Below are 26,467 nucleotides of genomic sequence, written 5' to 3'. Positions count from 1 at the left end.
TTATATATCATTGCATTGCAACAATAAGAGCTTCAGTCATACCAATACTTTTTGTCTGAATAGATTGATCAATATCGCAATCTAGCAATGCCTTTATTTACTAAGAATTAGTATTTTTATAGTAAACACTTCCTATCTAACAATCTGAATTTCTTTAAAAACGATATTTTTAGCCCTTTATATTTATCTATTTTTTTATGCCTTATATTGATATTTCCAACATCATACCTTCACCACATTCGTTTAATCAATGTTTATACTGATATTTCGTCATCTCTAAAGTGAATCCTAAACATATACTTTAAAATCTATTTCTGTTATATTACTATATTTTATAAAATTTTAGTTTAAATATTTGGCAATATCTACAAGGAGAATGAGAAAAATGTTATATATCATAAATACATATGGAAGTAGAAGTAACAATCAGGACCTAAATCTCATGGCACATAGACAATTAATTAACTACTTTTCTAAAATTTTTAAATAGTATTTGAGTAAATTAATTAAAGTTTTATTATAAGTAATTTATAAAAGATTTATTAATGTTTCCACATAGTTTTATTTTTTTGCTATTTGACTTGGTCTTCAAACCTAGAAACTCTTTCTAAAGAAATTCAGAATAGAAGCCCAAAGCGTCTAATTATTTAAGATGTATAAGAAATCTTTAAGATATTAAAGTAAGACTATAATTGGAATTATCTAGAGTTTTAATTTTAAATGCAACCCAAAACTATTGAATAGTATTCAAATTAAATAAGACAGTTCTATTAAGAACTTATTATTCATTTGGTAGATTTTAATTTTTCTATAAGGAACAAAATGTTCGTATAATCAAGGTTTTATAATAAATATTTATAACTATTTTAAATATCAGAGTAGAAGTAACTTGTATAAAAATAATTACATCTTGTTAATGTGAAAATAATTAGATTAAATCTTATTACTTTACATCTATATTCACCATAAAATTAGTTTAATTTTTTTAATTGTCCTTATTATATCTTATCATTTATCAATCGACTTGTAACATTTTTTTTTTATAATAAATTATATACGTTACATATAAACCAGTATTAATAAATATGCATTTTAAATATAATTTATTAAAAATCAAAATGGAATTTAATAAATGGATTATTTATAACGGTTCATAAGGTGAAGATTAGTTAAACATTGAACTTCAATATTATAAAGCGTAAATCGGTAGATCAAAACAGTGCCCATTATCAAAACATATACATGTAGATTTATTATAATTTTTTATTATTGATTCAATGAAATTCATACAGACTTAAAAAAAAATTATAGAATTTTACTTAAAATCTAAATTGACAATAACATATTTGTTGTGTGTCAGAAACTTATCTGGCGTAGGAATTACTGTGATCGAGAAGACCGTTCCCCAAAGTGAGGCTTGGCCATTTCAGATTTTATTTTTATTTATAAGTTTGCTATATTTAAAATATATGTATATCTCAATATCGATAAAATACTATGGTAAACACTATATATATATGATTTTGGAACTTATTATTACAAAGATTAAAGTACGTAATGTGTATATATATGGAAAACTACGCGTGAAATGAACATTCAATAAATTTGTTAATTCTTGTTAAAGTTGTTTTCTAGATTTCAAATTCTTTCTTCTCTAATAATAAAGTGCAAAGAGAGAGAGAGAGAACGTATATCGTCTCTTTGAACCGTAAACAGATACCAAATTTGTTGGTACTATCTTGAGCGCCATATATAAATATATATATAGATATAATATAAATATGGATATAGATAATGACTATAAAAATAATTTAATTTTAATAAATATATTATATTATTTTAACACAACGATGTTGAATATCCTCGTTAGAATATAAACTGGAAACAGGTCCTTACTCAGTGTGTGAAAACTCATGACATCTAAAAAATGTATCAAGAAAAATCAAAATTTTGTTATAAAAAATTATTAAAATTATTTAATTAATTATAAATTTAATTTATTTTTATTAAATTATACGGCCTGTAATCACTTATGGAAGTAAAACCTTGAGATTAATTGATGCCAAAGCAAACAAAGTGTCAGTATTTGATATAACGATAAACTCAATCAGCTGATGAAAGGTGACACAATAATCAAGCGCATAAAAAAGAAACGTTTAAAGTGGGTAGGACAAGTTGTGAGGATGCCAGAAGAAAGAAGAGTAGACAGAATCTTAGAAAGAGAATTGAAAACAACGAGAAGAAAATGAAGACCAAGAAAGGGATGGAGTGACAAGATCTGAGAGATGTGATTGTCTTCAACTAGAGGATAGGAGTAAAAATAGAGAAGAATAGAGAAATTTACATTTTCTAGTCTTCCTGAATAAAGTTGAAACAACGAAAAGAAAAGAAAAGCCAAGAAAGAGATGGAGTGACAAGATCTGAGAGTTATGAATATCATAAACTGTAGGATAAAAGTAAAAATATAGAAGGATGGTGGAATGTTCATTCTCCAATCTTAGTTCCTACATGGACTATATAGCTATGAATGAAATTAAAAAATAAATTTTTGTGTTTGTCCTTTATTTCTTTCTTTGTTATTCGAAAACCCTTCTATGAATGATAATGTTATTATAATATTTAAAAAATAATTTAAAAGACTATGAAATCGTTAGGATGTTCTCCTAATAAGATAAGACATTCACATTGTTATCAAATATATTCTTAAATAAATATTTTATCCCCTTGTGACAGAGGCAGTCCAAAGTTATAGGGTTTCTTGAATTGAAATTGCATTTGCAAAATAATTGATATCTAAAAAAAGACAATTTCGAAATAAAATATTTTTGAAATTATTAATAACTAGAAAATTAATAATACCTAAAATTAAAATTTTTAGTCCAAATATTTATGAAGAGGATTTCTAAAAGCAGTGAACTACAACAACAAAAATTCTTTTCTACATTATTTTAATTATTTGAATTTTTGGTTGACCATATAACTGTTTCGAATATTGCCAAATATTCATCATCAGTGGTCTTGGAAAAAATTCTTTTGTTTAATTATTAGGAAATATTTTTTTTTGAAACTACAACTACTTAGAATCAAACTCGTGCCCTGCCAAAGTTGAAGGTCAGAGTCAGCTCTGCATAACCAACGAACCCAAAGCCGTACTTGACTTTTATGTTCACACATTTTTCTGCAGTTTTGTTACTTTGCTATGAAAATTTTATTAACAAATTTACCTGCTGTGTTATATTAGAACGAAATCATAAGCCAGGTGTAGAATAATTGAATTAATTAATTATATCTTTATTTTTAACTGTTAAATATCAAAACTATTTTAAATATTTATAAAAGCTGCTGTGAGGATTGTGTATATTTCCTTGAAACCCTCAAAATCTTTATAACGACTCATTGAAATAGCTGAACTCCACTAGCTCCCGTTCCCATTTTTTTTTCTTCAGCCAATAAATTATTTTCCGTATAGATACATCTTCTTAAAATTTGGGACGAAGTAGTGGCAAAGAGAGGATACAATTTAAACAATATTTTTTCTAAGTTAAATAATATTTTTTTCCTCAAAAGTGCTGATCACTAGAAGTTGTTATTATAATTTTTTTGTACCAAAAGTAATCTATATTCAAAAAATGCTATTAATTTTTTCTATACCTATAATACTATTCCAAATTGCGTATGACACTAGAATAATATTTCAATCAGAGGCGAGGCGTCGAATAGTTCAGAGTGTTCACTGAACACCTTAACAAAGCTTCCTTTTTAGATCTTTTTTATATTAAGTAAATAATCTCGCTATTTTGCTATTTAACATTTTTTATAATAGCTTTTCCAAACATGTTAACATAAACAGAAAACGTATAATACAAACAAAATCACACATACATTTTTTAGTTACACCCAACATTACTTATAATTAATAAAATAGAAATAATTTATTTCAAATAAATTTCTCTTAAAATATAATAAGGTTCAGAATAAAAAATGCACCGCACTGCTTACAAAGCATGCCAATGAAATAACATTCACATTGGGACTATGTTCAGTACTGAATAAACACAAAACATACAAACAAATATAAAAATAAAAGAGAAAACAAGCCCCGCAAAATAAGTACGTAAAATAATTATAACTCTTACATTAATGCGTGCAAGCGGTTCAATAAAAAAAGTGAACTTCCAATGTTATGCAAAGTAAATACAAAAGAGAAAAAAAATGACTGAGCGAAAATCGCTTTACATTTGACTAGATCAACCTAACTAAACCATAAGATCATACAAAGCGTGCAAATACAATCAAAGTCACGGTTGCCGTTTTATATGAGCAAATGGTTCAGTAAAAAAACCGAACCGCGCTTAGTAAATACAAAGTAAAAGAGTAAATGAATGCATGAGAGTTTCTTACACTTATGTAGTGGTTGGAAATAAACCCAAAACAAAGTCATTATTGCAATTTTATACTAGCAAATGGTAAAAGTAAAGAAAAAAATTAAAGAAATTTGAAGTGGAAAATAATATTTAGAAATGGATAAATGTGTGATTAAAGATTTGATTCAGATATCTTTTTTTTAAACAATCTTCTGAAAAATGGTTTTAATTCATAAAATGAATAGACTAACTCCAGATATGAAGAATTTGGTACCTGTTGTAAAAATGTCGAAATCTGTGATAAGTCGCCGTTTTCCTACAGGTATTTACCATAAAAATCACAGGCTGCGAACATTTAAATATATTGTTTTGTTGGTCTTGTACGCTATGTGCTTGTGGGAAGGACAAAACTCAGGAGTAGGTAGAATACGTTATAGTTGGAATTCAGTTTTGATCAAATTGTGAACACCTTGCCAAAAAGCTGACGCTTCGCTACTGATTTCAATATACAACCGACCAAGATATTTGAAGCAAAACCTAATTTCCTACTCATCATTTGATTCAAATTACAAAACAAATATCGTATCATATTATCGTATTATTAAATATATATTATATTATTTAATACGGCATTAATTTATTTGCTGCTACTATTTTAAATTTATAACAATTCATGAAATTTATAACATGTCCTAACATGTATTATAATATTATAATTATAGTAATATGTTCCAGGAAATGAGGCCTATATGAGGCCTATATAAAATTATGGACAAACAAACAAGCTCCTAATATTTTAGTCACGCTACAGAAACTACCTGCGCATCAAAATAAAGGAAAAATTTTAATGCCACGTTGACAAAAAGTACATAGGTGAACTATCCTCTAATTTGTTTTTAATTATTGTGGATATTTTTGGGATAATTGAGTATAAAAGAAACTGAGAAACTAAATATATACATCAGTAAATTATTGACTACACATCAGATAACAACGAATACTAAAGTAAACAGTATCTTTAGCAAATAATATCTTCAAATATTTTATTAAAATAACAAAAATAAATAAATATGAGTAGTTTTTCACATCTACACATTTCGGAAAATTTTACAATGTTCCGTGTTAAACCGATTGATATAACCGGCCTGATATTAACAAGTATCATTTTGGAACTGTTGAGACATACATGGATGTTTTTCAGTCGTTTTCAAATTAATAAAACCAAGGAATGTAAAACATGGACTACTATCAACGTTATGAGGAATCAAAGAATAATAATGGATCAAACACCAATGTTGAATATGCCTCTAGATATAGAGCGTGCTGCTATCAAACCGGAATATTTGTATGGTGATAACAGGATAACTTTGGATGATATTAAAACACAGATAAGAATTCGTCGCTTTTCACGCTGCCGTAGAAGATTAATTTTTACCTAAGAAGATTATTGAAAAATTATTAAAAATAATTAAATTGAAAATTATAAGTTATAAATTAATTTTGTAAAAGTTAAAATTTGTAAAAAAATAAAACAAAAATAATTTATTAAATAAATAATTTATGTTAAATAAATTAATTAAATATATTTCTTATAACCGAATGATGATTTTTTTAATTTAATAATATTTTTTTTTATCCTATTTAGAGATCAGTTCAGCTTTCCTAACATATATTCTCAATGTTCTTACTGCTTTCATTTGAAAGAGTCTCTTCTTTAATTATTTGTTTGACTACACTTGAATCCGAGATCTGATTTTATAGTACATATTTTGAAATTAATTTTATTTTGGGTTTTATTGGCATTGTTTTCTTTTATTGCATACCATTTAATCTGATAATTAATATATTTTTTTGGGGTCTATTAACATTCGTTTCTATACTTACGATATCCATTATCCAAACTGCTTCAATAGTTTAACTTCGCTTTTTAAAGTCTAATTTTATTCAATTTAAAATTCATTTTTATTTTAAGATTTGTTAAGTATGATCAGAAAGTTATCAGGGGTAACCTCTGTCTTCTTTCATTTTTTTTTTCCACCAAATCTTGAGTCCTTCCATTATTTTTCTAAATCTATAACTGTCATTTTTAGTTAAACTTTATTGTTTATTATATACCATAGTTTGTTAATGGTATTTCAAAGATTCATCATTGCAACTATTCGAAATGATATCGACTTTGATATCATAGATTAATTGATATATTGAGCAATTAACTTTGATCTTATAAATTAATTGTTATACTGAGCAATATCTTTTCATGCCATACCTAATTCTATTTTTTAATCAACATAAGAAAGGGAGTTTTTAGCATTATTTTTTCGGATCTTTAAATGTTTGTTTAGCTCTGAATGCTGCCATGAGAAACATATTAATAAAAGCATAGGTCTAACACTTAAAAGGATACACATTTGACTAGATGACATAACCCATTAAAAAATTTGCTTGTAATGCAACTCTGAAAGCCTTGAAAACTCTAATAAACAAGGACAGTTGACCCCGAAAAAGAAAACGTTGCTTTTGAGCACACTTTATAATAAATAACTTATAACTTTTTATACTTTATGATTTTGTGTCTTATAGCAATGCTGCTTCATCTATCTTCAGATAACTCATCAAAATATTGTATTCGGATATATTTTAAAAGTATCATGATATATCAGGAATGAAGATACAGACTTGGGAGTGTGCAAAAGCATGTCAAAGACAGAGCAACAAAATTTTTTTATTCTTTGGTTACCCAGACTAATTCAAAATTGCCCTCTCTTAAAACAAATACAATTTATATTACTACAGGGATATATATTAAGTATGGAACTACACTTCTATTAAATCATGTGAACATTATCATATTTCAACGGAACATTTGTTATAGTGAATCGCCCAAGTGATCTCAGACACTGTTGAGTGGACGTGCTTTAGACAATAACTCTCATATCATCAACCAAAAAATTAACTTTTTCTAGGAGACTGATATTCATTCATGTTTTACTTTTAGCTTTATATTTCATTTAATCGTGCTGATTATAGGCTGATCATTTTCAATAGATATGTTTAAATATGTAGTCAGCTATTAATAATGATTACATAAACCGGTACTCCATCTATGTAGCATCACTTAAAAATTAATATAACTTATTATATATTATATATTATTATATATTATATATTATTATATATTATTATATATTATTTATATATTTACATGTCATAATAATTGATATATATAAAAATTATGTATATATATGTCATAATATATATTAGATTAGATTAGATTATGCTGGCAGACCAAAAAGGCCACACATAGACCATTAAGGTCCATTGCGATACCAGATCAGATTCTTATTTTAGCTATTGTATGCATCACCTAGGATGCGCATTTCATTAGCAAAATTTATTAGGATTCCACCAGAAACTTCAGGTATGTGCTCCAGTCCTGTAAAACTGACAGCCCCCAAGTATTTTTGTCGAGTTCTCTAGAGAGCCGGGCAATGTTATATATGTTATAATTATTTATGTGTATACTTGAGGAAAACATAATTTGATCTTCTAGCTATTTTATTACAGACATATATAAATGTATGCAATGTATTACTAAAGTATATGTTTACTAGACAGATCTTATGCTTAACAAGAAACCTATTGCCCTGATCGCAATAGATTATTATTCTCTTTTACGTTATAAACTGAACAAATTTTTTAATTAAAGTTGCTGAAATTATATATAATATTAACACTTTTTTATCGTTTCTAGGCTGTTTATATGAGCACAACGGTTCCACAAAATATCAAAGGAAGTAAAATCGCTGGACGGCACACACCTACGAGAAATAGTTTAAGGCACAGTAGAATGCTTGTCGTCAACAATAAAACTCAGCAAGGTATTTTAATAAATACCTTTAACTTTAGTATAGTGAACTTTTATCTAATATTTAAAAAAATAATTATTTCAACTATCGTTACTATTTTATTTTAATTAATATCGTATTTAATTATTACTTCAAAGATAGTTGCAATCAATATTCTTTTTATAATAATTTTAAAGCGGAAATAATTCGTTTTAAATTGGTTTATAATAATGAAACTCAGTCGTCAATACGTGGTAACATTCTAGTTAGTATATATAAGAATAAAAATATAGAAATTATATCAATTAATATTAAATTGTTTAAAAACAAAGTAAAGAAAGAAACAGCAATTTCATTGTAATATAAAAATAAATCGAAAAACTTAAAAAATTAGAAAACACTCTTATAATTCAAAGCTAACCCATCTATATCCAAATTTAAACTGATCACATCAATTTTGAATAAATTTACCTAATTATTTAAATATAATATATAATAGATATATGTTAGAAAACCATTTGTTGTCATTAAAAATATATAACTGAACCATCAATTTGCTATGAAATATTCTCAATTCTTATTACTTATCACATTTCAACTTTAAAACTTTTAAAAAATAATAAAAAGAAAACAAAAGTGGATATTAATTTTAATCATTCCGATACTCAAGACATATTTCTGGAACTGTGGTTCCCTATTTTATAGCCTTGCACATATACAAATCATTATACCAGAGATGCATAAAGTATATTTAAATAATACAGTTTATTTTTTTGGTAAAAAAATGGTGTGGAACCACTGCTTTTAAAGAAACAAAAAAATAATATGCCTCTAACTATTCAGACGTCTTATTCAAATCATTCCAAATATAGCGCCAAACATAAAAACTACATTCATACTACGGATATATGTCTGAAGTAAATATAAATATCAGTATTATATTGTTACCAGTTAAAAATTTACCATACTATATTTATCAGGTCTTCGAACCGGAACTATTTTTATTCCAGTTCTGTTCAAAATAATATCGGTTCAGTTACGATTTTCGCTTCACCAAAAATGTAAAATTCTGTTATAAATTTTTTTTTATAAATAATTTTATTCAGCTTTCTAAAAGTTATAGTATAGAAAGCATAGTTTATTAAATACAAAAAAAAAACTACTAAAGTTTTCAAATAAATAGTGTTTAGACCTTTTAATTAATTTTTATTGATTAAAATTCTAACAAATAACAAGAGAGAGATGAGCATATATAAAACAGTACCCAACAGTTTTTACCTGTAAAAACAAATCTGAGGTATCTAAGCTAATATCTGTCTTTACGGGACACTGGTCCATAGGACGGCATGGATCTAGACTCTGCCTTTCCTGTGGTACCTCTTGTAGTACGTGTCTACCAGATCTTGAAGAAATGACAACAGAACACCTGATGTGTTTTTGTCCAGGTCTGGCCAGAACTAGGTTTAAGTTTCTAGCGGCCCCCTTCTTTAATTCACTTAGCGATATCTCCAGCATTAGCATTAGCCAGATTCTAGGCTTTGTTTATGCTTTGGCTGGTTCTAGTTTGACCCTCTTTCTACTACCCACTATCACGAGGTTTTTTGTGGATTCAAAACAGCTTTTTCTTTAGCTAATTCAGGAGGACTCGTCCTCCTTCCATCACAACTAACTAACTAACTACCCAACAGTTCGACACTGAACTGAATTAAACTGGTATATTTTATTTAGTTGGATTTCGGATTACACTCCGTACAAAATATCAATAATTTTGGTTAGCAGTTTACGATTCAGTTCTGGTTCGAAGGCTTGGTATTTATAATCTATTGAAAACATAGATATATCAATATAGTTAGTTAGAAGTAGCAATTTTATATACCGGACTTCCTTTGCTTAAAAATATTGACACGGTGTAATATATATGACATGATATGATATATTAATATGAACTTTAAGCATGATATATTTATAAACCAAGTCTTTATATATATAAAAGTGCAACTGTAAATAAAGGCTATTTATATATAATTTAATTCTATTAGTATTAATGTCAATATATATTTAGTAATATAAATACTAATACAATTTTATGTGTTTTTTAAATTTAGTTCTATTACCTTAAGTTCCAATAATCGATATTGTTAAGATTCACAATATATTGTTAAGAAAATATATATATTTTATTACATATATGGTACAATATATTATTTTCCGGTACACAACACTTTTTAAAAATGTTAAATTAAACGATTTTAATTTATTATAGAATAGTTAATTGTTTTTTTTTAAATATTTACATAAAATGAATTATTTATATTATAAAATTTAAATTTTCAAGGTGTTCAACATCCAAATCCAATGAACTTTAAATTTCCAAATCTGGTTCGCTGGCTTTTGATATTGGAAATTTTAATTGGTTTATTCGTAACATTCCTCTCGATTTGGGTGTTCTTTTTGACACCAAATACGGCAATACAAGATAATCCATATTGGAGTGGTTTAGCTGTAAGTATTTTAATTTAGAAAATTATTAATTATTCCTAATCAATTTACTTTAAATTCTTCTCGGATGAAGCTACTACTTGCCGGTATTCTTGGACTTGTGCTTGTACGTTATAAGCGTATAAAACGCAACAAGTTACGTGAAAATTGCTTTATTTTTCTGCGTGCCGATTTATATATCTTGTCATTGCTGGCGGTGCTACTATGTATACTGGCCGTGATTTGTGCCTCAATGCACTATGCGCGCCTTACTGCTTCTGACACTAAATGTGAAGCCACACTTATACTCCAGGAAGAAGGCTCATGCACATGTACATTCCATGCCGATGATGAGGCATTATCTGCAGTTAATGCAGTATCAAATAATGAAAGTGCGGTGCCTGAAACTGTTGAGAATCGTAGTTATAAAGTAGAATATAGGTACGCATTTATTGTATAAACATATATTTAATTCTAATAATTGATTTTGTTAATTATATATGGATAATCCAGAGAATTGAGTTGTGACGAAGTCAGAGGCAAATGGACTACGATACTGGGACTTTCAATTGCTTCTAATACACTTGGGTTTATAATTGCATTGGCTCTTATCTTACTGCTTGCCTGTTACAGACATAATTCAAAACGTATTTATGCGTCCGTCCACACAAGTACCTTTTAACACAATAACCATTTTATTTTAACATGTTTTGTATGTAATGTATTTGTAATTTTTTTAGTATTATGAACAAATGAATTTATGGGGGATTAAACAAAAGCTCAATCTGTACTTAATTACGACATTAATTAGCAGAATGTAATTCGTTAGTACTTCGGTTATCTCTTTTTTAAATTAAGCATTTAAATTTTTTCTTTATGAGAAAATTTGAACATTTTATTAACAATTAAAATAACATTTCTTACATTAGTTTTTAAGTATAAAAATGTATTTATTTTTTGATAATCTTTAAATAATTAATAATACATTTTAAATATTTTTTATATTTTGAATATATAAAATTTAAAACTATATTTGAACATTCAGTTTTACAATAAAGAAAAATTAATGTAAACTTGAAAATGCAGTGTCTCGAATTTTTAGAATGAGTTTTTAATGGCATATGTTTTTACTTAAATTTAATTAATAATTGATTTAAGTTATTTGCTAATATAAAAATATGTAATTTATTTTAAAATTATTTCAGCAGGAGGCAGTATGCTGTCACCGTACAGACAATACCAAATACTTGAATACCAAATTGTACGATCTACCCACTCACTACCAGCTAGAACGTGACCTATGTACGGTAAATCACGAGATCTGAAAAATATTAATAATTAATTTTAGTATAAAGTTTAGTGTGTATCAGAGAACTACAACGAGTCATAATTTTAATACTCAAAGTGCACTCATAAAAAACCAAATCTATAACGAAAACTATGAGGTGTTTATGAGCATCACATGTCAGCTGTTTGTAAGAATCAGGTGGAGTCGAATATACGAAAAATAGAGCCAGAATGCATATAAATGAAACACAGTCGAATATGATTCGAGTATGATTCGAGTGTTGAGTACTCATTGCAGTTATCTTTTGTATATATTATAAATGTAAACTCTACCTTAAGATTTGTGTTTGGTTGCGTTCAACAAAAGTTATTGCCCAACTCCATGGAAAGTCCCGCTTCTTTTCACAGCCCAAATAAGCTGTACTGCTGTGCAAAAATATTTCACGCACAATTGTCGTTTTATCATTTTTATCCTTTTTCGAAACAACAATTTTACCATCACGTAATTCACACTGATACGATTTGAAGGACTTTGTACGATTATCTGCGAATTTTAATTCTTTGCCAGGTGTGACGGTAGCCAAATTCTTAACTGCACGATCTACCTCACGTAATAAATCAACTGGCTTCACAACCAAATAATTATTTTTCCGATCATCTTCGGGCCAATAAGACCAGTTGAGCACAACTTCAAATACTTTAGTATCATGATGAAGTGGACGTTCTAAATTGTCATTCAATATAATCTCATGTAACGACACCTGATGTGTGGACATATTCATTTTGGGCGCCAGTTCTTGACATATCTCGTAAGCAGTTTTGGTGGGTGATATGGTGACATTTATTTGCTTTTTTTCCTGTATAATTAAAAAAAGAATCATTTTTATTATTTGCATATAATTAATTTAAAATGTATATATACATACCTCAGTTAAATTTTCTGGGCTTGGATTTAATGTAATCCACATTTTGAGATCTCCAGACTTTTTAACTGAATCCATAAGCGTTTCAGCGGCTGCATAATACTTCTGTAGGCATAGAAGCATTTCCTGTTCTTTTTTCTGCAATTAAAAGAAATATTAAAATATTGCTAGACCTTTTTATTTAATATATTGTATATATTTAATTCAAAATATATTTGCCAAATAGTATATATAGAAATGTCGCAATGTTAAATAATTGAAATTAGTTGGATTATTTATGGAAGAGTTATAAATAGTTGTCTGTTTTATAGTGGACTATAAGACTCTAGACTCTTCATATGGTCACATTCTGTTAACATAATTTAAGGGGCACACTAGTTGTTTCAATAGACCTATCGGGAAGCTATTTTGTCATTTTAATGTCTTTAACTTTTCTTATTGTTAAAAAGGAACAAACTCTTTTATAACCTGAACTACATAATAAATTAATATCTATGGAAATATCGCAGCTCTATTTCAGGAATAAAGCTTCAAACACTACTTATACTCACTAAAATGGCTACTACAAAACCTACATAAACTAACTATATTTGGTATCAATTAGAGCAATAAATCTATGCGTACTTTACAGATTAACCTAACTAACAAGATGTTGAAATCAAAGGCTAGGGAAGCGATAAAAGTGCTTAGTTATCCGTGGAGCAGTCTAAGTTGACTGACGTCATTGTGAAGCCCATCTGTTTTCTTGCCCCAACGCACACACCAATTTAAGTCCAATCGACCTTTGGACTCGTCCCCTCGAAGTAGCTAGGTTTCTTCGACTGGATCCTGGTTAGTTTCAAATTATTCCCACCCCTCCCTCTTCCCTCATCCCAACACTCACTCCCACTTTTTCCATTCCTTATCCCATGTATTCATCTTGTAATCCTTTCATGTTATCTGCTTTCAGGTCCCGGCGGGTTACAACAACAACAACTGACGTCATTGATTACTGGACATGAAAACTTCAAGTATCACCACAAAAAGATAACTTTTGTTGAGGAAGACATGAGTCCGAAATATATATATAGTCAGCCCATTCTCTTAATTAAAAAAAAAATTGTATTTGATACTCCTTCACTATGAAACACTGCTCTGTTCGAAAATACATAGATTATCATTTAGAGAATAAATATATAAAATTTTAAATGACTTTCCCATATTTTTAACGCATATGTGTATATTTAAGTATATCAACTAAAATATCAACTCAATTTTAATAACAAATATTTATAATATGAGTCTTTATATTTACCATTTCATCGACTGATAGCGGAAATAGATTCTTATATAGTAAAACTAAATCAGTCAATACATCAGCTTCTTTTGTTGAGTAAACCAGTTCCTCATTTCGCTAAAAAAAAAACCAAAAAATAAATATTATTTAAAGTACAATTTGGAGTTTATGCTTTAACTTACACGACTATGTAGAAGCGTAGGCCCCCAAATCATAGTTAAATTTTGTACGCTCATTTTGTTTTTAGACTTTTGCGAACTAATAAATGCTAAATGGCTAACAATTTTCTTTAAAGTTTCACGTTCTATTGTACCAAGTCTTTGCAGTAACTCCTTATAGACTTCAATTTTTTCAGTGGGTTTGGCTAACTCTGTGACGCATATGAAACTTTCAGAAAGTTTGCCCAGCAAACGTTCAGGAAGATCACGCATAAAACGTTTCAACACATTGGCAACATCATGTTCATTATATTCATTTCGTGTGATCTCCACGTTGAAAGCATCTGTTCTGAATGCTGACATTAATTTCACAATAGAATTTTCAGAGCCCGATTTTCGATAAATGCCCTCAGACATGGAGCCATGTATGTATACAAAATTAATGCACTTATCCACAATTACTGGCACATTGAATTTAGTCAATTGTTGATCGCTCAATGAGAATCCATTATTATGTGCCACTTCTCTTATGATGTGACGCCATATTTTGGTCTCCCGTGGTGAACTCATTATCATATATACAGTAAATGGTGGACAATCAATCATAAGTGTGGGGCCCGATTCAACGTGTAACTTTTTAATAGTCTCATCGCTATCTTTTAATACTGTAAAATAAATCAATAATTATTTATTATATTTTATTAGTTAATGTTAAAATATAACTAACCTATGCAGCGTGCTTTTCTTAAATCCATTTTTTCAACGTTTAATGTAGATTCACTCACAAAAACTAAGCGTCTACGACTCTTCTTTAAAACTAACCAAGTACCACTCCACTCAGACGTGATGGAGTTCTAAAAAAAATTAATTATAGTAATTAATTATAAAAAAAAATTGTTATGATTATTGTACCTTCAAATAACACCAACCAGCACGATAATAATGGCAAATATATTTTGGTGGAATGGCATTGGTTAAGCTCTCCAATAACTTTTGCATCCATACACCTCTGAAAAATAAAGAAATTTTGAATTAAAAATCTGTTATAAAGTAAAACGGACTGATTGATCCGCGCTCAGGATAGAGCAGGAGAACTCAGGATAGTGTAAATCTGGCTTTAATTTTTAATTAATAATATATTAAGAAGTAGAAATTAATTTAAAATTTATTTATCGCAAGCAATTCTACATATTTTTACAATATAACATTATGAAATAATGTTAAGTTACATAGAATAACAGTTAACTAGGATTTTAGTAGAGCCCACTGCGATTATGGACTTTTATTACAAGAAATTTTATGTAGTTATTTATAAAATTATTTATAATTCTGTAAAAATATATTTTGTTAGTTACCCTAGTTCAACTAGGGCGTAACCTGCTTGGCACAAACGTATGCTCACTGCGTACTAGTAAGATATGCTATCAGAATGGGTCTACACTATAAGAACTCTTATCGCGATTGTGCTTTTACGAATGGGAAAAAACCTGTATACCATCTCATATGACAGTGTTCATCCTTAGCTAGGAAAAAATTTCAAAAGCATTGAGGTTCTTTTTTGACCGACCTGATACAATAGTTATCCTATAATATTAGAGACTCGAACAAAGCCTATAAACTTGCTAGGTTGGCGCACTTTCACTTAAATGGAGAAGTTGTATCTTTCAGTGTTGTTTGTACGCCGAAAATTGCGGTTCTTTCGAGAATTTTTTTTATCTACGTATGAACAACGCTAATCCATGGTATCACAACTGTTCGTTGAGGTCAAATGGGTTTTGAACACAAGAAAGCTATTTCAACCTACACTAACCCAGTTACCCTAATATGGCTATTTAAAATAGACATATTGTCAGATTAATATGTTACTATTATTATTGAGACTTTCTCTTTTATTTACCTTTCGGATTCCTTGCTAACGCCATACAAATGCGAAATTCTGATTTGTTTACAATTTCCAGAATTACCAGTTGTCATTATTAAATTCGGATTAGACATTGCTTGTACATTGGATGCACTATTGCTACCATTCTTGGGTACTGATGTGGTTATTTCAAAACAATAGAAATGAGTTGAATTATCTGTAACACGATTATTGCTAACACATTGTAATGTTGTTATGTATTCGAGTGGTATAATCTCCTTAGGAGTTTTCATGTCTTGATCCAGGAATGTTTGAAATTGACGATCACGTAATATTGCCTTACGATTTTGCATCTCTTTTAGTATATCCTCAACAACACCCGATGGGAAACGTATTAAAGGTCCTTCATAACGAACCAAAAGTGGTGATAAACTTGGTCTGGGGACCATCTGTAACGTAACTTTAACTTCTGATTCACGTTGAGCAACTTTAAAACTAGATTTCCTCTTAAGTGCATCTACACGTATTTTAACATTTGTAAAGACATTCATGGAATTTTTTAGACGTGAAGCTATTGATTTTTGTTCATTTGGCAAATTGGAAGGTTTACCATCAGCACCGATAGCTTCTAAATACGACGGTGGACTTTCTCCACCTTCTATATTCATTTTATTAAATGGATTTACACGAGCCTGTGAGCCATTTTCTTTGTTCTCGTTTACAAACCAATTTGTACGATTTTGTGTAGGTTTAGATATATCCACAATATCAGCTGTAACTTTTTTCTGTTCAACGCGACTTAAATAGGTTTTAATTTGTTCTTCATCATTATCTTCTAGTATATTTTCAGCACTTTCAGAGAGTAATTGTGCATTTTGATGTACAATTTTCATTTGATTTGTAGATGTGGATGTTGAAGTTGATGTTGATGACTTTTTAGCCGTTGATGTGGATGGCGTAGGTAGGACAACAGTTTGTGGCATTAGTTCTTTCAAAGGTAACTGTGCTGCACTATTAGCAGTTGTATTTAAGTTTTCTTCTTCTGACGTACAGACGCTCACATCGTCTTCATACTTTGATTTACCTCGCGTAACTGTACCATAAGTTTCTTCTTCTAACAGATGTTCTAATAATAGTAATTCATTACTTTTATCACTATGGTATATGGTGGATGATTTACGTAGCATCAATGGATCGAACTCCTGTATAACTTCTCTTGATGGCATTACCCAACCACCTACAGCGCCAGCACTTGATTCGTTACAAGTTTCAATTCTTTTGTCTTTACATTTAGGCGGTAAGGGAACACTGATACTTGTTTCCATTTCAAATACTTTACCATAAGTAGCTTCTTGATTTGCATACACTGGTTCTGATGACGAAGTGTCACTATCATTGCCTGTATCTGCAAAATACTCCCATGAATCACTACGTTCGGGTTTAGGTGTTCGAGCTTCAGCTGATTTTATACGTTCACGTAAAAACAACGATTCCTCACGCGCAGATTCTTCTTCCTCTAAATTCAGTTGTTGCAACTCGGCAGAATCAACATTTGGACGTAACGAACCCTCAGCACTGGAAGGAGAAATTGCTGGTGCCCGTCTTAACTGTATTTCTTCATAGTTTTTACGACGTTTTTGTCGTATGGGTGGCTGTATTGAATTCAATTTACCGTAGACATTATCTGCAACAGTTACCTCCTTCGGTAAAGCAGGTGGTGGAAAAGCAGGCATTGGTAATGAGGGTACATCTATGGAGTCTCGTGATGCAGCATCTGAAGAATCCATGGAGTTTTCTTCAACAACCTTATTTAAATTTACATTACTACGTTGTTTACTTAAAGCAATATTTGCTGCTTCCTCTGATATATGTTTTGGTAGTATTAACGAACGGCTCATGGGTATGTTACGTTGAAAACTGCTTGAGGGAGTTGCTTTTAAAGCGTCTTCATAAGTTGGCGGTTGTGTTAGATTTGTTGTGTTGTGCGCTACTTTTAAACTACGCGGTACTTCATAAGAGTGTTCATCTTCTTCCGGTACACTTAAGTCATTAATACCGTCAGCTTTCTTCTGTAGCGGGCTGTTAAATGAAATTGTATGAAAGACACTGTCGTTTGGTGGCAAAGTTTGTGGACGTTCTGAATTATATTGCGTTGGCATTTTATCCTTGTCTTTGAACTTTTCTTTTTTATTTAGCGTAAAATTCACGCCCAAACGTTTACTAGCAGTTTTAATACGTTGGCTTGTTTCGGTTCCAAGATTGCTCAATAATTCTGTAGAAGATTTTAAATTTTTATCTAGTTTATGTTTGGCACCTTTAGCGCGTGATGCGACACGTTCGCCTATTGACTCCGTAAGCAGCTTTGATGTTACTCCCAAAGATTTCAATAGATCACTGAAAGTATAAAATAGATATATAATATAAAAATATATTTTAAAAATATTTTATATACGGCATATATGTAGTTAGTTCAGATAATTGTTTCAAATATACATGCAAGCGATAGGTTAGAGGTTTTATTGATAATTCATACCATGCCAATCAAGTTTCTAAACTAAACTAAACTAAACATGCATTTTAAATTTATTTTATTTTAAAGTTTTTGTTTTACTATACAACATTCTACTTAGACAATAAATTTCTGTTCCAAAAATATTCAGTTACTTCCCCCAACTACAAGTTTCACACGTCCTAAGAAACATATAGGAAATATGTAGGAAATATATCTATAAATAGAGTCTCTTAATTAGTCTTGTGATTATAAATAGAAGATTTTGACATTGAGTTATGTAGACAGGCGCGTGCTTGTGAAGAATATAGCAAGAGTGTGAAGGGCACGTAAAATAATAAACAGATGTTACCAGAAGAAATTGTTTAAAATAGTATTAATGACTTTATAAAGGAACTGTAATGAATCTATGCTATAGATACTATTTAAACCATAATTAAATATAATAAATAATATATGTGTAATACATTATAAAAAACAGATGCTTAAAGACTGAAATAATTTAAAATAAATTATATATTTGTTAGTTAAAACGTTAACTACAAGTCCTTGTCTCTACCCTGGCTCTAACAAATATGGCTAAGAAGAGTTTTTGCTGAAAATAATCTCCTGTATACTCAGTGACATATTTCAGTTATGATAGTAAGTCCTCATTTGAAACATCTAATGTATTATAAGAGAAAATACTCCAATACTAGAATATGCCCAGACCGCTACACATAAAAGCCAAATACACACATAAAAATAACGCTTTATATTAAAGATACATGTCGATAGAAGAACTGTCAGAACAACATCAACCGCTATTAAGTACTATATATAATAAAGAAATAATATTTATATTAGAGAAAAAGACAAAGGCAAAATTGTATTAAACTTTTATATCCAGTATATACTTCATTTGTTGGCTTCTTCTTTAAACTCATAGATGATCTAACAGAAGAGGTTTGTATAGTCATGAAATTTTATTACAATTGTAAAAAGTCAGTAAAAATAACTAAATCACTTCTAATTTATCATTTTTAATTGAGGACATAAAGTCAACTCTTCTTATATGAATGCAAGATTTTACGGAAAGTCAATGGTCCTATAAAATCAACAGATAATTCGATACAATAACGCTATCGAAAATATTATAAAGAGTCAAATTGTTTTCAGATACGTTAAATACTTAAGGTGATTGGGGTACTTAGCAGAAGTATCTGTTAATAGAGCATCTTAATGAGCTGTATATATAAAGACCATACGGAAAAAAGAAGACGCCACCAAAAAGAAGGATTGATACTATATACAACGATTCAAGCACATTGAAAATAAAAGATTAGAGAAGAGATATGATAAAATGAAGATGATAGAACATTTTTACTTTTGATAGTAATAAATAAAAATTTCACTAACTATCAAAATTAGCTTAACTAATAACAATAATTGAATTTCAAAATTAGCTAAAAATTTAATTAATTAAAAATAATAAAAAAAATTTGGTTGTTGCAATTTACTACATTTTCATAAAAACATCTCCATTGAAAATAATAGTTGATATTAAGAATTTAGTTTCCACAAACGGAACGGATTATGGATTGCAAGAATATTAGACAAGAAGAATAGTGATGATTTCAGACAATGGACTTAAGATCGATTAAGTACAAGTTATGGATTCTTTGACTTTATATATAATAAGGAATATAAATAACACAATGGTACCTTATGGGCCAATTAGGTCTATTAAATCCAAACCATTCGATATATGTAAACTATATATATTTATATATTTAAATAAATTAGAGATGGAGCGACAAGTCTTCCAAACAATTAATAGTCTGTTCACCTAGTTATTACAACTAAAACCGTCGTATGATTTGCTCGCCATAAACGTACTGCTAACATAAAGCGGGTTAAGTGAAGTCATAAAATCTATTCCGCAAGAAACGCTTTATAGCTTTTAATACGATTGGCAATATAGAAAATTAGTAGTCCGACTTTAAAACGAAAAATTGATTGTCACATTAATACTTATATATTAAAATTAAATAATATTGAAATTTAAATATATGAAAGGTGGAAGAATCAGTCTTCCAAACAATCAATGTTTGTTCGCCTAATACATACGTCAGATTTAAGGTCGTTGTATATATACCGTTTACATGAAGCGTGTTATAGCCTGACTGTAAAATCTTTAACCAAAGAGAAACATTACTAACTATAATCCGACCGATATTGTTATTGTTATAAACGCTTCCATTATTCAAAATTTGTATATTTATGGGTAAGGAACTAATAATAAAACAAGTTTAAATAAATAATGATAAATAATGATTTTTAAAAGTCAGGTCAAATATTCACTAATTTTAGTGGTTCTAATTGTGTTAGAAGCTAGAAAATAATAGCAACCAATTCTTTGGAAAAAAAACTGTATATGAAGATAAAAAATTAAATTATTCAGATTCTTAAAAAAATGTATTGTACTATAACTTATATTATAACCTTTTCTTTTGTATTAATTGCCATTGAAATTATAATTATTGTAAACAGGTAAAAATTGAATTCAATGAGGAGGACTATCTTCTAAATATCAATAAATTGACAAACATTTCTCTAGAAAAAGATAAAAAAGTAATTTAAAAAATAACTGCTAAAAAAATATTTGCTTTCTAGGTATGAAATCCGTCAATGCAAGAAAAAACTTGAAAGTAAAAAACAACTGTTATCTAAATATTTATTTCCTACATAGATCTCGATATTATAAATGTTAAAAACAATTTTGGTATAAACAGGTACTAGGACGAATCTGAGGCAATTTCCATGTAAATTATTTATAGATCTGTGACATTGCCCCAAAATTTGGTCATTTCTTGGGAAAGAATGTGTTAAGCTCTCTCTAGGAGATATCCACGCCCTCATAAGTTTTGCAAGAACCTCAAAATGGTTAAATGGCTAATCTAATCTTCTCTAAAATTCTTGTTATTAAATGTCCTCTTTCAAATACAAAAGGTGTTTAGATAAAACCATCTCGCACTGTTTAAAAGTCTAAAACTAGTTCCATAAGTTATACTGTTGAAACAGTGGTATTGCAATAGACCCGTAGGGTGTAATTGAGTTGATCAAGTAGACCAACTGCCTCTTTAACCTAACCTAACTTAAGTTTTCCAAAATTATTTATTATTAGATGTTCCCCTTCAAGTAGGTGCAGGTGTTTAAGGCCATCCTGCGGTTTATGTGAATCACATGGTTTCATAAGTAATACGGTTAAGGTCTCGTGTTGAATAGCGATATCACAATGGACCTACTTAAGTCAGCTAACCCAACTTTCCCAAAATTTTGTATAAATTATTGAGATTATATATATGCAAATCTTAAAATTATAACAATAATCTAAAAAAAAAATAATTATTAATTTGATCTATTGTCAGTCGCATCCCAATTATTTTCTGCCATTTTTAGGGCTGTCTTTAAAGCGGTTAATAAATTTAATATATTTAATTAATAATTTTGTTTGATTATTTACTTAGAGTAAGTCAAATAATCTTTCATTGCCAAAACCATGATTTTAATACTACAATAAAAAATTATATATATATAATTATATAAAATCCGACAACCAATATTCAATATAAGCAAAACTAGTACTTTCATGCTACGAGTATATACAAAAGTAAAAGAAATTAGCGAAAGCATTACTTGGTATCAGAATCATTGCAGAAATTTTCATGGTTTGTGGCAGAGTTGACGACTAAGTCGTTGGTGTTGTTGCTACTTAAATCACTAACATTCAATTCGTTATCAGTAGCAGAACTGTCAAAGGATATATCCTCGTCGCTATCATGCTCTACATACCCTGGTGACGGTGATTTAAATTCTTTCTTTGAGCCTTCAGAGCTACCAGTCGAGTCATCAAACGATGAATTGAGTGTGCCATTTGAAGCAGATTTTTGCGCTTTACTATTGGAAAAGTGGCTGTCCCCTAAATTATAGGAACCGGCATTATTACAACTGCTGGTCGTAGAAAGTTCACTGCAAATGGAATGGCGTGATTGAATTTTATCTTGCTCTACATTGATAACACTTTTCGGCGGTAATTCAGGTGCTTTACGCAAGATTGGAGTGCCAGTAACACTTTTACTTATGGCACCAGCATTGTTTGGTATTGTTACTGCATTACTTGAAGAATTTTCGTATATATCCTCATTATTGGTTGGGTTGTCTGAATTTTGTGGTTTACGTGGTCTTGGCACGGGTGTGGGAGTCGTATAAAGATCTATTGGTACATTCTCATTACAATCTGGACCATACAAATCATTTGTTTCAGTTAAAATTGATTTATTGTTTGTTGATGTCTCCTCTTCCGTTAGAGCGCCAAGGAAGACTTTATTATTTGGTAATTTATCCGCACAGTTGGTTAAATTATGTATATTTTCAGTATTAATGTTTAAGTTTTTATTTATTAAATCGATTGTAACATTTTCGTATTCGCTTTTCCGTAACTCTGGATAAAGCCGTCTAGGAGCGGGTACAGGGCGACATAATTCATCTTGTTCCATATTGACTGTAAATATAAAATATAAAAAATTATTATAATTATATTTCAAAATCATTGTATATTATACTACATAACTAAATATATTTATTTGGGATATAAACTGATTTGTTTTTCCTAAAAAAACATAGAGAGAGTACTAAGAAAAAAACAATTATAATAGATATATTGGCCTTAAATTTAAATGGAATATGTATGAGATATCAAAAACGAAAAAAACTTATTTATTAATGTTGAAAGTCCTTGCTACAAATAAGGAATAAAATAACACAGAAAAAAAATTTTTACCTGCAAAAGGACATTAGTTGTTTTTTCAGGCAATGTTTACTAACAGATCTCGTAGCTAACCCTGCTGCTACCTGTCCTATGAAATCCTTTAAATATTAGAGTATAAAAGAAACTCACAAAGTACATTCCCATATCATTCGTTACAAAACATTAAACTGAACAGTACATACTTGTATTATTGAAATTCAACGAGTTTTCTATTAATCTTTACATCAAAATGAGTCGAATTGGAATTCAACGAAAATTTTCGAAATGCCGTCTTGGTATATTCGGTTTAATCATTAAATTTGTAGAATTTTTACAAAATATATTAACTAACGTAAAAAATAAACTGATGGAAGCTATATATGTACCGCCGAGAGAGCGACCAGCTGAACGTGAACACGGTGTAACTATAAACGGCATTGCAATCAAATACCGAAATGTTACCAACAGAAGAAAATCGGATGCTACGAAAGAAACCGCCCCAACACGCACAAGAAGTCAAACGAAATTAGCTGAAAAAACTGGTACCTTAAAAAAAGCTCCAATAACTATTACAAAAAGCCAAACCAAAACGAAAATACCAAAATCAAGTGTAAATAATGAAACCACAGTGCCAGCTATGAAACCAATTATGAGGGCACAAATGAAATCACAACATGCTATTGAGTCAAAGCCAAGGATACCATCTAGAGTGCATTTTGTGGAGCCTTCAATACGTAAATCGAAAACTGCTCTAATGCGTGATACACCGTCGAGTTCAAAACCTGCTTTATTCAGGCATGATACTCCAAGATATCCACTTAACAAAGCAAAGGTAGAACCAGTAGTTACTAAAAATTTATCTGGTTATGCTACAAAACCAATCAATTCGGCGTCAGTGACTTCACGTTCTTATAGAAAAACTGAGTGTGATGCAACCAAGAATATTTTAAGGAAAAAATCAACTGCTGTAGAAACGCAAAAGTATATATTACACACCCACATGTCACCCGCACCAACTGCTCCGACGTTGTGTAACTCTCCAAAAAAAGAACCAAAAACTGATATCTTTAATGAACCGAAGAAAGAAATAAAAACTGAACCAACTGCTGAACAAAAAATCGAACCAAAAACTGATAAAGAACCAAAAAATTCAGAAACATTTCGTAATGAGAATGTCCTACTTAAATCACCGAAAAAGAAACCGAAATCAGGAGAGGAACACGAACATTCGTTCGACGTTATTACATCGAGATTCTCTGGAACAATTTTGAAATTGGATGATAAAAGAATCGCATGTTCCAGTTTGACCATCAACTCGGTTGATATTGATGTTTGGTCCACACCGTTGCAGCACAAGTTTAAGTGGGACGTTCTACATAACTATTTGGTCCAAGGAAAGCGAATTAAGGAAGCAACCAGTAACGGTAGAGCGCGTAAGCAATTGAACTATTAAATCATAGTCTTTTCGATTGATGGATCAATTTTTTAATAATAACAAACAACAAAATGTATATTATATGAATTAAAAATTTAGCAATAGAATATTTAAACTTTTTATGCTTTTAAACATTTTTAAAATGAAAATTTTTTAATAATTTTAATGATATGTAATTTAAATGTTTTTTAAAATTAAAAAATAAATTAATATTTTAAGGAAAAATGAAAATAATAAATTTAAATTAAAATTAAAATATTTAAAAAAAATTTTCAAATTTTTAAAATATTATTATATTATTATTCTTTATAATAATTGTATTGGTAAAATGTAGGTAAAATGAAATGAATTAATTTATTAATAATTTTTGTAATAATAATAAAATATAATAAATCCTATAATAAAATATAAGATTGGTTTTGCACTTCTAATAAAAAAAATTATGGAAGATTTTGGGAAAATACATTGTCAATGACCACTTCTCCAAAAAAAAAATTTTGTAGGGATTAAAAAAATAACAATTCATCAGATTAATATCAGAAAATTTTCAATCAGTGATTGATTTTCAGCATCTTTCCGAACAGTTGCCGAATTCGGTTTTTTTTAAGTCATGAACTATTTCAAAATAGTTCATTCTAATTTACCTAATTAGATAATACCTAATTTTAATCGGGTGACTCCATAATTCTTTTTTTAGTTTAGATTTATATAAATAAAAAAAAAGAATCCCCAAATTCGGCTCTTAATCAGGATAGTTTTTTTATTAAAGTTTTTAATAAATAATATATATTAATATAATATAATATATATATTCTTTGAATATAAATTCTATACACACGAAAGAGTGATATTACATTAGACATTACAATATAATTCTTTATTCTATTCTATATAAATAATTACATTTAAATTTAAAACCATATATATTTTATTCTACTATATTTTCATATATTAGGATAAAAATTAAAATCGACACTGGTAAAAAAAATTGTAAAATATTTAAAATATACAAAAATACATATAAATATTTGAAAAGATTTCAGTCTTTAATAGGAATTTTTCATACTTAAAAAAATAATGAACAATCGTCAAAATGAATGCGAAAACATTATAGTAATTAACCATGGATGACAAAATTATATATGAGAAAAACAATTATATTGGACACTTAAATACTTTATATTATAGCCTATCTGTATATTTTACTTATTAGAAATATCTGAATTTTAAATTTTTTACTAATTTACATATTTACAATGCTGTCATCCTCAGTTAATAAATTCGTCTGAAATTACAGTCTGAAAAGGTTATCAGTTACATCCCAATAAATAGTAAATATATATAAATGTATATAATAAACATAAATACTATATATATTTTTATAACATTTTTTTACAATCTCATAGATTAATTTATATTTATATATTAATTACAATTATTACATATAATATAAAAACTAAACGCTTTCCTGTCATTAACGTCATTAAACTATTATTATATTAAGAATTAATACTAATGAACTAATGTTATGAACTTGTTGAG

At 28.9% G+C, this 26,467-nt stretch overlaps 2 protein-coding genes across 3 annotated transcripts in view; one reads left to right on the top strand and one right to left on the bottom strand.

Annotated features, from left to right (window-relative positions):
* LOC119669311 (flocculation protein FLO11-like) overlaps positions 1-11,523 on the top strand; it is a 16,592-nt gene extending 5,069 nt beyond the window's left edge. The window contains exons 2-5 of the mRNA XM_038079152.1: positions 8,116-8,242; positions 10,545-10,711; positions 10,782-11,128; positions 11,201-11,523. Coding sequence (XP_037935080.1) covers positions 8,116-8,242; positions 10,545-10,711; positions 10,782-11,128; positions 11,201-11,369 — 810 coding nt within the window. The 3' untranslated portion in view covers positions 11,370-11,523. The remainder of the gene's footprint in view (positions 1-8,115; positions 8,243-10,544; positions 10,712-10,781; positions 11,129-11,200) is intronic.
* A 172-nt stretch (positions 11,524-11,695) lies between these two features.
* The window catches only part of LOC119669310, a 51,944-nt gene continuing 37,172 nt past the window's right edge, over positions 11,696-26,467 (bottom strand). The window contains exons 3-11 of one of the 2 annotated variants that reach the window (XM_038079150.1): positions 22,380-23,244; positions 16,229-18,586; positions 15,244-15,340; positions 15,059-15,185; positions 14,356-14,996; positions 14,192-14,290; positions 12,901-13,035; positions 12,308-12,831; positions 11,696-12,008 (exon numbers count right to left, since the gene is read on the bottom strand). In XM_038079150.1, the coding sequence (XP_037935078.1) occupies positions 11,873-12,008; positions 12,308-12,831; positions 12,901-13,035; positions 14,192-14,290; positions 14,356-14,996; positions 15,059-15,185; positions 15,244-15,340; positions 16,229-18,586; positions 22,380-23,239 (4,977 nt within the window). In that variant the 5' untranslated portion in view covers positions 23,240-23,244 and the 3' untranslated portion in view covers positions 11,696-11,872. The remainder of the gene's footprint in view (positions 12,009-12,307; positions 12,832-12,900; positions 13,036-14,191; positions 14,291-14,355; positions 14,997-15,058; positions 15,186-15,243; positions 15,341-16,228; positions 18,587-22,379; positions 23,245-26,467) is intronic. The other variant, XM_038079151.1, reaches the window with a different exon arrangement.

The sequence above is a fragment of the Teleopsis dalmanni genome, chromosome 1 (genome assembly GCF_002237135.1).
Source record: "Teleopsis dalmanni isolate 2A chromosome 1, ASM223713v2, whole genome shotgun sequence".
In the NCBI taxonomy this organism is placed as follows: domain Eukaryota; kingdom Metazoa; phylum Arthropoda; class Insecta; order Diptera; family Diopsidae; genus Teleopsis; species Teleopsis dalmanni.
Note: the sequence above shows the minus strand (reverse complement) of the source record. Positions and strands in the feature narration are given on the sequence as shown.